Here is a 14,957-nt window from a genome sequence, read left to right as displayed (position 1 = left end):
TGGTACTCAATGGGTAGTTCCATGGATGTCCGTCGGCTCCCTGGGCTGTCAGGGAACTGGGCTCCCTGGGCTCCCAGGGCTGTCCGGGAACGGTCTCTTAAGTATGCTGGAACACAGTCAATGGGGCTTTTGAAAACTCAAAGAATAGGTAGTTGTTTGTGGGATGCAAAAGGGAACGGTCTATAAGAATTGTTGGAACACAGTCAAGGTAGCTGGTGAAAACAAAAGTGTGAAGTTTAAATAAACTGATACAATATATATGCAATTAACTGTGGTCGTTTATTTAAACTATTTCAAGTATGTCACACAATATCTGTCTTATAGTACTTACAATCTGTTCGGGAGAGAGATAAAGAGAGTAAGAAGAGAGTTCAGCATTTTTGCATAAGTCACCATGAGACAGGAAAAATAGAGAGAGTTGCTGCTAAACAGTCAGGAGAGGAAGTTGCCCTCTTGACTGCTAGATGGCGTAGTTTGCCGTTCTAACAAAAAGGAATTGGGGCTTGTTTGAGGGATGCAAAAGGCAACGGTCTCTCAAAGGTGATAGAATGCAGTCAATGGAGCTAATCAGAATACAATGAATTGGTGTTTGTGTGAGGGATGCAAAAGGGAACGGTCTTAAAAGAGTGTTGCAAAGCAGTCAATGGAGCTAATGAGAACACAATGAATAGGTGGTTGTTTGAGGGATGCAAAAGGGAACAGTCTATGAAGGGTGGTGAAAAGCAGTCAAGGGAGCTGTTAGGAATACATTGTAATGTTGGTTGTTTGAGGGAAGCAAAAGGGAACGGTCTCCTTATTTTGTTGGAACGCAGTCAAAGGAGCTGTCCAGAACACAAATTAATAGTGGTTGTTTGAGGGGTGCAAAAGGGAACGGTCTCTTCCCACATAACACAAGGCAGTCCGTCGGATGTCCGACAGATGTCGGGGTCGGATGTTGAGTACATCTTTTTGATATCCTCCGGACAGCCCGATATCCAATTTGGATGTCCTACGGATGTATTTTTTTTTGTTTTGACCGCCCTCAACAGCGCCGTCAGACATTCTAAGGATATCCGAACGGGCTTTCATTTGGCTATAAATATGACATGTATTGGACATCTATTCATGAAAAAACATTAGGCTACACCATGATTCGAACTCGGGTCTCCCGCATCACAGTCTAATCTTATTCCACTGTGCCAATCTACATATATATTATTAATCATTTTCGAACAATACAATCGAATTGTTGTAAAACACTTGAGCTTTTTCGATAACAAATCACATACAGGATTTTTAAGAAGTCAAGATGATGTCGAACTTAGGTTAAACCAGAGGTGTATAAATTGAAATTAAACAATTTATGCTAAATATTTTTTGAATTTTAAACTTCAGCATGATTTATTAAGTTTAAAGTAGTTTTTTATTATTTGAAATTATAATCCTATCATAAGTATACTTGCTTTTAATATTATTAGATGCCGAATAATATTTATTTTCTGTGAGTTAATTTTCAATGGCTTGGTTCCCGTAAGCTAAACGGAAAGCTTGTGCAAACAAACTCACGACTTTCATATATTTTATTCATTTTTTGTAATAAATTTTAAAATAAACCATCCGGCAAATAGATCATTATACTCCTTTATTTTTAAAATTTTTCATTTTAAATGGTGGACTTCAAATAAAAATACGTTCAAGGGAAAAATTTGAACACGGTTAAGTTTTCCCCCTATCAAGAAATTTTGACAATTAATAATGAAACTTAGTGATCGGCCCCAATTAGTTCTAATCGAGTTAACCGCCCCGCACCGATAAAGTGCATTCGGGGTTGAAATGAGGTGCCACTTTTTCAACCGGGGAGGTGCGGGGAAAAATTTGAGGTTAACCCTTTGCCCCGAAGCAATAAAAAAAAATGCCGTTCTTTCGGTTTCAGAGTAAAAATCGGGGCAAGCGGGTAGAACGAGCTATTATCGGGGTTGTTATCGGATAGATCGGGTCATTCGATAATGTTTTTTGCATTGATGAATCGATTGATTGCAATCCAATTGATTGCAAACCCCAATTGAATTCGGGGAGAAGAATTTTCCACCCTGAGCCACGCCTCCTTGGCCCGAAATGAGAAACCCGATTTGCAAAAAAGCGCCCCGATTGGCTCGAGGCCGATCCTTAAATGAAACAATTGAAAATCTTTTTGGCTGTTGGAAGGAGGTCCGTAGAATATAATTTTCGCACATCCATTGCACTTCCAAGGTGACTAGCCGACGGACATCCCTGGAACTACCCATTGAGTACATAGATATCTAACGGATGTTCGGCCATGATTCGGACATCCGACGGCAGAAATGTGCTATATGGGTTAATATTGTTGGAACACAGTCAAAGGAGCTGTCCAGAACACAAAGTAATAGTGGCTGTTTGAAAGCAGCAAAAGGAAACGGTCTCTTAAAATTTTTGGAAAGCAGTCAGTGGAGCTGTTGAGAACAAAATGCAGTGATGGTAGTTTGAGGGGTGCAAAAGGGAACGGTCTCTTAAAAGTGTTGGAACGCAGTCAGTGGAGCTGTTGGGAATACCATGAATTGTTGCTTGGTTTAGAGGTGCAAAAGGGAACGGTCTCTTAAAAGTGTTGGAACGCAGTCAGGAGAGCTCCCACATAACACAAGGCAGTCCGTCGGATGTCCGACAGATGTCGGGGTCGGATTTTGAGTACATCTTTTTGATATCCTCCGGACAGCCCGATATCCGATTTGGATGTCCTATGGATGTATTTTTTTTTTGTTTTGACCGCCCTCAACAGCGCCGTCAGACATTCTAAGGATATCCGAACGGGCTTTCATTTGGCTATAAATATGACATGTATTGGACATCTATTCATGAAAAAACATTTAGCTATACCAGGATTCGAACTCGGGTCTCCCGCATCACAGTCGAATCTTATTCCACTGTGCCAATCTACAGATATATTATGTATCATTTTCGAACAATACAATCGAGTTGTTGTAAAACACTTGAGCTTTTTCGATAACAAATCACATACAGGATTTTTAAGAAGTCAAGATGATGTCGAACTTAGGTTAAACCAGAGGTGTATAAATTGAAATTAAACAATTTATGCTAAATATTTTTTGAATTTTAAACTTCAGCATGATTTATTAAGTTTAAAGTAGTTTTTTATTATTTGAAATTATAATCCTATCATAAGTATACTTGCTTTTAATATTATTAGATGCCGAATAATATTTATTTTCTGTGAGTTAATTTTCAATGGCTTGGTTCCCGTAAGCTAAACGGAAAGCTTGTGCAAACAAACTCACGACTTTCATATATTTTATTCATTTTTGTAATAAATTTTAAAATAAACCATCCGGCAAATAGATCATTACTCCTTTATTTTTTAAATTTTTCATTTTAAATGCTGGACTTCAAATAAAAATACGTTCAAGGGAAAAATTTGAACACGGTTAAGTTTTCCCCCTCTCAAGAAATTTTGACAATTAATAATGAAACTTAGTGATCGGCCCCAATTAGTTCTAATCGAGTTAACCGCCCCGCACCGATAAAGTGCATTCGGGGTTGAAATGAGGTGCCACTTTTTCAACCGGGGCGGTGCGGGGAAAAATTTGAGGTTAACCCGTTGCCCCGAAGCAATAAAAAAATGTCGTTCTTTCGGTTTCAGAGTAAAAATCGGGGCAAGCGGGTAGAACGAGCTATTATCGGGGTTGTTATCGGATAGATCGGGTCAATCGATAATGTTTTTTGCATTGATGAATCGATTGATTGCAATCCAATTGATTGCAAACCCCAATTGAATTCGGGGAGAAGAATTTTCCACCCTGAGCCACGCCTCCTTGGCCCGAAATGAGAAACACGATTTGCAAAAAAGCGCCCCGATTGGCTCGAGGCCGATCCTTAAATGAAATAATTGAAAATCTTTTTGGCTGTTGGAAGGAGGTCCGTAGAATATAATTTTCGCACATCCATTGCACTTCCAAGGTAACTAGCCGACGGACATCCCTGGAACTACCCATTGAGTACATAGATATCTAACGGATGTTCGGCCATGATTCGGACATCCGACGGCAGAAATGTGCTATATGGGCTGTTGAGAACAGTATCCAAAAGCTGTTGTTTGATGGCTGAAAAAGGGAACGGTCTCTTAAAAGTGTTGGAACGCAGTCAGTGGAGCTGTTGAAAACAGTATGCAGTGGTGACTGATTTAGGGGTGCAAAAAGGAATGGTCTCTTAAAAGTGTTGGAACGCAGTCAGTGGAGCTGTTGGGAACAAAATGAAGTGGTGGTTGTTTGAGGGGTACAAAAGGGAACAGTCTCTGAAATGGGCTTCAATGCAGCAAAAGGGGCTGTTGAGAAGCCAAGGAATAGGTGGTTGTTTGAGGGATGCAAAAGGGAACGGTCTCTCAAGGGTGTTGGATACAGTCAATGGAGCTGGTGAAAACACAAAGAATTGAGGCTTGTTTGAGGGATCCAAATGGGAACGGTCTCTGAAGATTGTTGGAACACAGTCAATGGAGCATGTGAAAACAAAATAAATGGGGGCTTGTTTGAGGGATGCAAAAGGGAACGGTCTCTCAAAGGTGTTGAAACACAGTCAGTGGAGCTGTTGGGAACAAAATGCAGTGGTGGTTGTTTGAGGAGTGCAAAAGGCAATGGTTTCTGAAATTAATTGGAATGCAGTCAATGAAGCTGTAAAAAAAAACAAAGAATATGTGGTTTGTGAGGGATGCAAAAGGGAACGACCTCTAAAATTTTGTTGGAATGCAGTCAATGGAGCTGATAAAAAAGACGATGAATTGGTGGCTTTAGTAGAAGGAAGCAAAAAAACAGTCCATTACAGTTGGTTATTGCATATTTAATTGCTTGAAATTAGTGAATATATAAGCAACCATTTGGCGGGCTTATGGGGAAAATTGCCCAACCAAGCTTCCCTTATATACGCGCCAAAAATGTTAAAAACCCCGTTGGTAAAAAGAGCGATTTTTCAAAATTTTAACTTAACTTTTACATATTAATTTTAATTCATTTCTGAAAAATGAACAGTATATATAAAGCTATTTTCTATAGGAATAAAAATTTTGGTAGCTATGAAAACATTACAACTAAAAAAAAAATCGAAAAACATGTTTTTTTCCTATACCTCCCTAACAATCTCGACTACGTTGTTTAGCAGCGCCAACTACATTCCTGAAAACGACGACACTTTCCAGGGATAGGAGTGTCCCTACCATTAAGCTCTTATACCATGCTGGTATCATTTCCTCTATTATATGGGACACCTTGAGAATATTGCTTGTTGAAATCAAATCCATGTGTGACAAGAAACTGAAGAGCAGATGGTTCAACTAAAAAGTCTTCAGCACATAATGCCATGAAATTGAAAGTTTGTACACTAAAATTTAAACACACTCTGACAGTTTAAAGCAACTCAGCCCTAAAGAAATGATGGATCGTGTTTTGGCTACTTCACTTATGTTTTTGTAACGGTCATCAACAGTTGTAAATTGTTCGAGTGAAACGAAGAACAATTTTGATTGTTGTGTGAATAAAAAGTGAAGACATTGACTGTGTTGACCTTGTTTTTATTAGCTTATTCTTAGCAAACAAAAGGAGGGGTAACCAAAACAAAAAAGGTGTCGCCCTCTTGGTGGGTGGGCGTACTTTAACTATTCAGTATTCAAAAGCAGAAAAGAAGGATAATTCAAATTCCGGCCCGGCTTGATTCATTTCTTCTGATTATTGTTGTTATTGTTGTAGAATCTGTACTTGTTGTTGTTGTTGTGGCTGGAGTCTTTGCTTCTGTATCCTTGGTTAGGGTATCTGTCGAAAATAACCAGAAATTAGTATTAACGAATAAAGGGCCGGGTGGGTGGGAGTATAGACAGTCAATGTCTTCACTTTTTATTCACACAACTATCAAAATTGTTCTTCGTTTCACTCGAACAATTTACAATTGTCATGTAAATTACGTTCGACATTGACTGTGTCTTTAAAGCACATCACGGACAATCCAATGGAGGAATGAATATATTAAAATAAACAATGATGAGGGATTCTATTAAAACCTATTCTTCCGAGTCCGAGTCTTGGAGGACCGATTGGCCTACTACATTTCTATCAACATTGACGTCTCTCTGATAGAATTTGGCAAAGGTTGATTCTCTGGCCCAATGACCCTGATTTAAAATGGATTTCAGCGGTACTCCATTTGCAAGGGCCTTCGAGCCGGCCGCCCCTCGAGTTGAATGCGAGCTAAAGACGCTAGTATCAATTCCGCTTTCTCGAAGCTGGTCCTTAATCCATCTGCCGATTGTTGAGCTTGTCACCGGTTTGTGAGGTTTTGTAGAGCCAATGAATAAATGACTCCTGTTCGCCTCGTTTCTTAGAGACGCTGTTTTGGCGATGTAGGTGTCGATACTTTGCACCGGGCAGATTGCTGGGTTTTGGGGCCATGACTGGATAAAAATCTGATGCAGAGGGCCTGATCGTTGAGATTTCCTAGGATTGCCTAACGTGAAGGAAATTTGCAAATCTGAAAGGTGAATTGAGGGTAGTTGGATAGAAGCAATCTCTCCTCCTCTTAACATTGTTGTCAGAGCTATTAACGTGGCCGCCTTTCTTGAGATTTGGATAAGAGATGGATCGATGGCTGCCGATACATCGAAGAAGGCCAGCACGATGGATGGGTCCCAGGTTGTGACGTATCTTGGCTTCGGAGGCTTTTGATTATAAATTCCTCTCATTAGCTTGACCACTAGAGGGTTTTTGCCTATATCTGCTATATTATTTGGCCCCATGCAGAGTGTAGATGATAACATTGAACGCGCGATATTTACCGAGCTGTAGCTTTTTCCTTCTGAGAAATATTCGGCCAGGAAGCTTAAAACGTCGTTGACAGTAGCAGACATGGAATGGACACCCCGTTTGATACACCAAGAGTTCCAAGCTTTTCACGCTGATTGATATGCAGCTTGTGTATTGAGTCTTGCTGCACCCAGCAAGAGTTCAATAACATTCTTCGGAAGGCCTCTGCTTTCGAGGCTACTCCGGAGAGCTTCCATGCGATTAGTCTGATTGATGAGCTCCTCGTCAGCTGATGCTGGTCCCCCGTTGGGGATGTAAGCAGTCCCTCCTTGGGAAAGAGAAGCCTGGGTATCTCCACCGTCATTTCCATAAGGGCCGGGAACCAATGTTGACTTGGCCAGTATGGAGCTATTAAAATTAATTCCGCCTCTTCCCGCCGAATCTTCGATAGGCAGAACGGGATCATGTTGAAAGGGGGGAAGCAGTATCCCTTCAGATCCTTCCACTGGAAGGAGAACGCATCCGTTCTCCACGCTCCTGGTTGCGGAAACCGGCTGACAAATTTGGGCAATTGTGCGTTCCAGCAACTGGCAAAAAGATCCACCTCCAGCTTCCATGTCGTCCGGATTATGTTGAATGTCTGAGAATCCAGCTTCCAGTCTCCCGACGTAAGTGGTCTCCTCGACTCTGTATCAGCCAACATGTTAGAACGGCCCGGAATAAAAAACGGCAGTAAGAGATAAATTTCTGATTTCACACCAATGTGTTATTTGCAGAGCAATCTCGCACAGCTCCTTAGATTTGGAGCCACCAAGCCTGTTGATATAGCTAACAGCCGATGTATTGTCTACTTGTATTTCGACTGAGGTGTTCGATGCCGTTTCAGTGAAACATTGAAGCGCCCTAAGTGCCGCCAGCAACTCTAGATAATTTATATGTTTCTCGTTTTCTTTCTCTGTCCATGGACCACCTGTTCTTGAATCAAGACAAACTGCTCCCCACCCCGTGAGCGAAGCGTCTGAATAAATTGATATTTCTGGAGAGAGAAATATGATTGGACGGCCGGATATGTAGTCAGCACCTGATATCCACCATTCCAAATCCTTTTGTTCGTCCGAAGAGAGATAAAAGGATGCATCTAAGTTTCCTTTTGCCTTTCTGGAATACGAAATGTGAAAACGTTGTAGGCTTCGATAGTGGGCCTGCGCATAACTCACCGCGGCCGTCGCCCAGTTCATGTTACCTAAGATTCTGGCCATCTCTCTTAGAGAAATCTTGTTTTTCTTTACATATTTCTTGCATAGATCTTTAATTTCCGAAATGTTTTTGTCTGGCAGACTGAGCTTCATGGTTATAGTGTTGATGGAGAGACCTAGATATTCTAATATCTGGACCGGGTCTTCTACTGATTTTTCCGAGCTGATGACAAAACCGAGTGATTCCAGTGTCTTTTTTGTCAAGGCCACTGCTGACTTTGCTGCTAGTAGTGAACTGGCTATGATTAAAATATCGTCAAGGTAAATGACTAGGCGTAGCCCGTTCTTTCTAAGGTATGCAACCACTACCCTCAAAAGTTTGGTGAATGCCCAAGGCGCGGAGCTTAATCCAAAAGGTAAGGCAACAAACTCATAACAAGATTCCCGCCATACGAAACGTAAAAATTTTCTGTGACCTTCAAACACTGGGACTGTCAGATAGGCGTCTTTTAGGTCTAGTTTAGCTAACCAATCCCCTTCCCTAACGGTGTGTCTAATGGTGCTAATTCCTTCCATCTTAAATGGATGCTCGACTAGAAATTTGTTTAAGTTCTTGAGGTTGATGATTGGCCGATGCCCACCTGTCTTTTTCGGGATAAGAAAAATGCTACTTATAAAGCCCGGTCCGACTGCTTTGACTGTGGCACCCTTCTTGAACAAGGAAACGATTTCTTGGTCACAGAGTTTCTTTTGCTGACGAGACATTACGGCATTGGTCGGAGCATGAGACTGATACGGGTCCGATAAAAACTCCAATTCAAAACCTCTACACACTGTCGCTAGGATCCAAGGGTCTTGCGTCAGTTGAGACCATTCATGTGCGAATCGCGCAATACGGCCCCCAAAAGAATCGGAAAAAGCGAGTCTAGTTTGCACATACCGATTCTGAGCGTTACTTCCGGAAGATGCAGATGGTCTCGGTTGGTTGGGTGGTGGAGCTGCTGATTTCCCCGCTTGGTCGAGTTTGTTGAGGGTGTTGACTTGGTCCACCAGAGCATCCACAAATTTAGGACCGAAAAGAAGGTCGCCGCCAACTGGCAAGATACCCTTGTTGTCCAAAAGCCCGATGTTTTGAGGATATATCTGCGACAAAATGTTGCGGCGCCTGGCTGTAGTGACGTCGTTGTAGAGAACTGCCCACAATTTAAGAGCTGCACGAACCGCGAGCGTAATTTTTCTTGACTTCTTCTTCCTTCCTATGCGGCTTGCTAAAAACATAAGAGGTTTTACTGCGTCGATTAGTTTGTAAGTTTGGTTTCGATACACTTTTTCCAGTGGGTCGATGTTGTTCTTGGCTGCGGCTGAATTCTTTACACTCTTTAGACGAATATAAAACGCTTCGTCTAACGACGGGTTAGTTAACAAGCTTGAATTTTTCTTAATCTTAGGCTTGAAAATCTCTCTTGCTGACTTAGCTTTAGCTTCTCCTAAACCTGAAACTATCCATCTTGACAAACCTGTCGACTTGGTTTCGCTGAATTTAAATTGGAAGCCGGAGAAATAGGCCCGGTCGAAATAGGCCCCGACGAAATAGGCCCGGCAAATAGGCCCGGACGAAATAGGCCCCTACGAAATAGGCCCACTTTTAAAATATTTTTAAAGTGGGCCTATTTCTCCGTCAAAGTGGGCCTATTTCTCTCAATTATTTCTAAGTTCCATTAGGTACTCTGAAATATTTTCATAAAAAAATTCGACCTACTCTTCATGAGCGAGAAGGCGGAATAATCTGCGAGAGATCCGCCACCGTATATATTCATTGCCGTAGCTCAAACCACGATGAGTGATTTCACACATTGCCGTTTCGTTTTTCACATGTTAGGCAGCTGATTCCCGTCTTTATTTTTTGATGAACGTATTCCCCTTGATCTTAACTGTAAAACTCATTTGTTCAAACGTCGTTTTCACTTATTAACTATCGCTAATTTAAAAAAAATGAACAAATTTCCGTGTTTTCTTCGCCATTTATTTGTTCCGTAGCTCGATCCCCCCTTCAGCGGCTCAGCCTTGAACGCGTCTCTCCCCTTCAGCGGCTCAGCCTTGAACGCATCTCCCCCTCTACCTATGCCAATGCCAGTACTCAGGTGAAGTAGGAAATGAAAATGTTTGATGAAATAAATCTTATAAATCTTACGGATTGATTTCAAACATATCCATAACAATTTCATGTTTTTAAAGCAACAAACGCATATCACTTTTAAGTTTCTTGTTTTATGGGGCTGACACGAGGTGCTGCTCAAGCCGGCCAGAAGGGTGGTCGAGCGGGGGAGGCTGCACGCACTCATGGGAGAGGGGTGAGTGAAGGGGGCTTACCTGGGCCATACCATACACTCCCATGTTTTCCCTTCTCCGTACATGTCAACGGGTGGTCTAGTGGTTAGCAACTCGGGGTAATAATCTCAAGTGCCGGTGTTCGAATCTCGGCCATGTCGGAATAGAATTTAATTTACAAAATATTTTAGAAAAATTAATAGCTCAACAGCATAAAGCGGTGTGGAACTACCCTGGCGAAATTGATCGTTTTTGGTTTTTTTAATTGATAAAGAAGAAAGAAATATACAGCACGAAAAGAAAATTTCTATTATAGTTGAATACCAAATGTGGTTTTGAAGATTTCCATCTATCGGTGATAGTGGCGTCAGTAGCGTGGTTCAATAGCGTCATGAAGATGGCGTCATCTGCTCATCGTCAACTTCAGCGTTTAATTTACAAATAAGAAATAGAAATCTTATAAAAAAATAAAAATAGCTTCAACATGTGTACATTTTATTTTTAATCATTTTAAAATTTGAATTACAATTTTCGTTACATTTGATCTGTAAGAATTCAATTTTGAATCATTTTCATTTCAAATTGATTCACACACATAGCAGACGCCAACACATCAAGCGTCATCAATAGCGTGGTCTATGGTGCAATGCTATCGCTGGAGTAAGTTGTTTACCTTCAATTCGGGTATGTTAGAGAATTATATCATGTTATTTTCAATCTTAAGTTGCTACTATTGTAATTATCAACTTGTGTGAATAGGTAGCGTCATGATTGGACTACCCTGATGGCGTCATGATCGCTGCTGATTGCCTTTCAAATAGGTTTTCAGCATTCTGCTTACACCTTTGGCATAGAGTCACATATTTCACAATCCAACATCAATTGGTAGCAACAGCAGCCCTTCTCTCCATCATCCAGAAGGGTCTGAGATCAGTGTTGGAGATGTGAGTGACAATTTTAATATGATGAAATTTATCTACCACCAAATTTTTACTCGTGTATGTTTTTGTTTTTCAGGATGGTTCGGAACAACCCATGGAAAGCTTATCACTCATTGATGCTGTGATGCCTGATGTTGTTGCAAGTCGTCAACAGCAAACACAGAACAATCAGAAACCACAAGTGGTAAAGACAGAACCACCAAATTCCAATGGAGATGAACCCATGCATTCCTATCGTAAGATGGTCAATACTTTTCTTTGATCCCCTGAACTACTTACTTATTTTCCCTTCAACTATTTAATGAAGGCTGGGAAGAGGAAACAGGAGTAGAGATACCTGCCAGCAAATCAACTGTAACCGGTAAGACTCCATTTTATGGTGTAGATTTCCTTGTTGTGTGCTTGCGAATCATGAACACAAGTGTCTTGTTACATGTACCACATCTAGGAAAAGGATCGGACACATTTGATTTGATAGTATTTTGACAAGACCCAATGATGAAAACATAGATAATTATGACATGTCATTTGTGAGCGATGATGAAATGTAAATTTAACATTCAACTGATTTTTAAATCATATTATCTTATTTTTATTGATGTATAAAATGTATTGGCACTGGTTACCTGAATAGCATTCAGGTTCCCAATCTGAGCCAGAAGCCAATAAATCAGTTGTTGGGTTCAGGCGCAGATGAAAACTTCAGATTCATGGCCACGTAGTACAGTTGATTTGCTGGCAGGTATCTCTACTCCTGTTTCCTCTTCCCAGCCTTCATTAAATAGTTGAAGGGAAAATAAGTAAGTAGTTCAGGGGATCAAAGAAAAGTATTGACCATCTTACGATAGGAATGCATGGGTTCATCTCCATTGGAATTTGGTGGTTCTGTCTTTACCACTTGTGGTTTCTGATTGTTCTGTGTTTGCTGTTGACGACTTGCAACAACATCAGGCATCACAGCATCAATGAGTGATAAGCTTTCCATGGGTTGTTCCGAACCATCCTGAAAAACAAAAACATACACGAGTAAAAATTTGGTGGTAGATAAATTTCATCATATTAAAATTGTCACTCACATCTCCAACACTGATCTCAGACCCTTCTGGATGATGGAGAGAAGGGCTGCTGTTGCTACCAATTGATGTTGGATTGTGAAATATGTGACTCTATGCCAAAGGTGTAAGCAGAATGCTGAAAACCTATTTGAAAGGCAATCAGCAGCGATCATGACGCCATCAGGGTAGTCCAATCATGACGCTACCTATTCACACAAGTTGATAATTACAATAGTAGCAACTTAAGATTGAAAATAACATGATATAATTCTCTAACATACCCGAATTGAAGGTAAACAACTTACTCCAGCGATAGCATTGCACCATAGACCACGCTATTGATGACGCTTGATGTGTTGGCGTCTGCTATGTGTGTGAATCAATTTGAAATGAAAATGATTCAAAATTGAATTCTTACAGATCAAATGTAACGAAAATTGTAATTCAAATTTTAAAATGATTAAAAATAAAATGTACACATGTTGAAGCTATTTTTATTTTTTTATAAGATTTCTATTTCTTATTTGTAAATTAAACGCTGAAGTTGACGATGAGCAGATGACGCCATCTTCATGACGCTATTGAACCACGCTACTGACGCCACTATCACCGATAGATGGAAATCTTCAAAACCACATTTGGTATTCAACTATAATAGTAATTTTCTTTTCGTGCTGTATATTTCTTTCTTCTTTATCAATTAAAAAAACCCAAAAACGATCAATTTCGCCAGGGTAGTTCCACACCGCTTTATGCTGTTGAGCTATTAATTTTTCTAAAATATTTTGTAAATTAAATTCTATTCCGACATGGCCGAGATTCGAACACCGGCACTTGAGATTATTACCCCGAGTTGCTAACCACTAGACCACCCGTTGACATGTACAGAGAAGGGAAAACATGGGAGTGTATGGTATGGCCCAGGTAAACCCCCCTTCACTCACCCCTCTCCCATGAGTGCGTGCAGCCTCCCCCGCTCGACCACCCTTCTGGCCGGCTTGAGCAGCACCTCGCGTCAGCCCCATAAAACAAGAAACTTAAAAGTGATATGCGTTTGTTGCTTTAAAAAACATGAAATTGTTATGGATATGTTTGAAATCAATCCGTAAGATTTATAAGATTTATTTCATCAAACATTTTCATTTCCTACTTCACCTGAGTACTGGCATTGGCATAGGTAGAGGGGGAGATGCGTTCAAGGCTGAGCCGCTGAAGGGGAGAGACGCGTTCAAGGCTGAGCCGCTGAAGGGGGGATCGAGCTACGGAACAAATAAATGGCGAAGAAAACACGGAAATTTGTTCATTTTTTTAAATTAGCGATAGTTAATAAGTGAAAACGACGTTTGAACAAATGAGTTTTACAGTTAAGATCAAGGGGAATACGTTTATCAAAAAATAAAGACGGGAATCAGCTGCCTAACATGTGAAAACGAAACGGCAATGTGTGAAATCACTCATCGTGGTTTGAGCTACGGCAATGAATATATACGGTGGCGGATCTCTCGCAGATTATTCCGCCTTCTCGCTCATGTAGAGTAGGTCGAATTTTTCTATGAAAATATTTCAGAGTACCTAATGGAACTTAGAAATAATTGGGAGAAATAGGCCCACTTTGACGGAGAAATAGGCCCACTTTAAAAATATTTTTAAAGTGGGCCTATTTCGTAGGGGCCTATTTCGTCCGGGCCTATTTGCCGGGCCTATTTCGTCGGGGCCTATTTCGACCGGGCCTATATCTCCGCCAACCTTTAAATTTCACCGAGTAATCTCTGTCTTTTCTTGAAGAAGATGAACTTGACGAACTTGAACTTGATGAAGAGTCGGACGAACTAGAGCTTGAGTCCGACGACATGATGTTTGCTTAGCGATAGCTAAAGAAGATCTGAATAGTTAAAGTACGCCCACCCACCAAGAGGGCGACACCTTTTTTGTTTTGGTTACCCCTCCTTTTGTTTGCTAAGAATAAGCTAATAAAAACAAGGTCAACACAGTCAATGTCGAACGTAATTTACATGACAACTTGGGAATTTATTAATTTTCTACTTCCCAGACCACTCAATTCCTAGCAAGCAAAAATATTGTTAACTGATAAAATCATTTAACCATAACCGACTTATCCACATACACAGTCATCAGCTATGAAAGACGCGTTTTGGATGGAACATACAATACTTGGCCAGACAAACTGCAAGTTATCCTTGTGAGCATCAACTGGTACCATCAACTGGTACCATAAAACTTTCCTCCATATCAATGAAAGAATGCAATGAAAATTTTAAGGCTAAAAAGGTGTCGTTTTGAAAAATTGTTAGAACAGACCAAGCATTGAAAGTTTGAAACAAAAATAACGACAGACGACGGAAGGCCTCGTTGCCAGCCCGGGTATCGTACCTGAAAATAAAATGAAATCTGAAAATGTAAATTTTCAAGAATTAAAGATACTAATTGCACTAAGCTAACACTTATTATTATTATTATTGAACATAATTTCTCAATATTCAGGCTTACGTATTTTCATCGGTTCTACAACTTTGTCTAGAAAAATAATTTTCAAAATACACTTTATTCGAGTATTAGGCTTTGCCAAACACTAAAAATATTTTCCTGCCATATGACGCCTGAAACCGCCTAATTATTGTGGCAACT

General features: G+C 40.5%; 1 protein-coding gene and 2 long non-coding RNA genes across 3 annotated transcripts; 1 reads left to right on the top strand and 2 right to left on the bottom strand.

Annotated features, from left to right (window-relative positions):
• Nucleotides 1-5,536: 5,536 nt before the first annotated feature.
• Nucleotides 5,537-9,533, bottom strand: LOC116935608. The gene is made up of 3 exons (XM_045180888.1): nucleotides 8,928-9,533; nucleotides 6,824-7,478; nucleotides 5,537-5,807 (listed from the first exon to the last, which is right to left on the bottom strand). Exons 1-2 carry the CDS (start codon nucleotides 9,263-9,265, stop codon nucleotides 6,938-6,940), a joined length of 879 nt encoding a protein of 292 aa, XP_045036823.1. The 5' UTR covers nucleotides 9,266-9,533; the 3' UTR covers nucleotides 5,537-5,807; nucleotides 6,824-6,937.
• Nucleotides 9,534-10,841: 1,308 nt separating this feature from the next.
• Nucleotides 10,842-11,623, top strand: LOC123477508. The gene is made up of 4 exons (XR_006652650.1): nucleotides 10,842-10,999; nucleotides 11,075-11,259; nucleotides 11,333-11,492; nucleotides 11,564-11,623. It is a non-coding gene; the product is annotated as an uncharacterized LOC123477508 (long non-coding RNA).
• A 488-nt stretch (nucleotides 11,624-12,111) lies between these two features.
• Nucleotides 12,112-12,750, bottom strand: LOC123477509. The gene is made up of 3 exons (XR_006652651.1): nucleotides 12,593-12,750; nucleotides 12,333-12,517; nucleotides 12,112-12,259 (listed from the first exon to the last, which is right to left on the bottom strand). It is a non-coding gene; the product is annotated as an uncharacterized LOC123477509 (long non-coding RNA).
• Between the last annotated feature and the right edge of the window lie 2,207 nt (nucleotides 12,751-14,957).

Source organism: Daphnia magna, unplaced genomic scaffold, assembly GCF_020631705.1.
Source record: "Daphnia magna isolate NIES unplaced genomic scaffold, ASM2063170v1.1 Dm_contigs074, whole genome shotgun sequence".
Classification (NCBI taxonomy): domain Eukaryota; kingdom Metazoa; phylum Arthropoda; class Branchiopoda; order Diplostraca; family Daphniidae; genus Daphnia; species Daphnia magna.
Note: the sequence above shows the minus strand (reverse complement) of the source record. Positions and strands in the feature narration are given on the sequence as shown.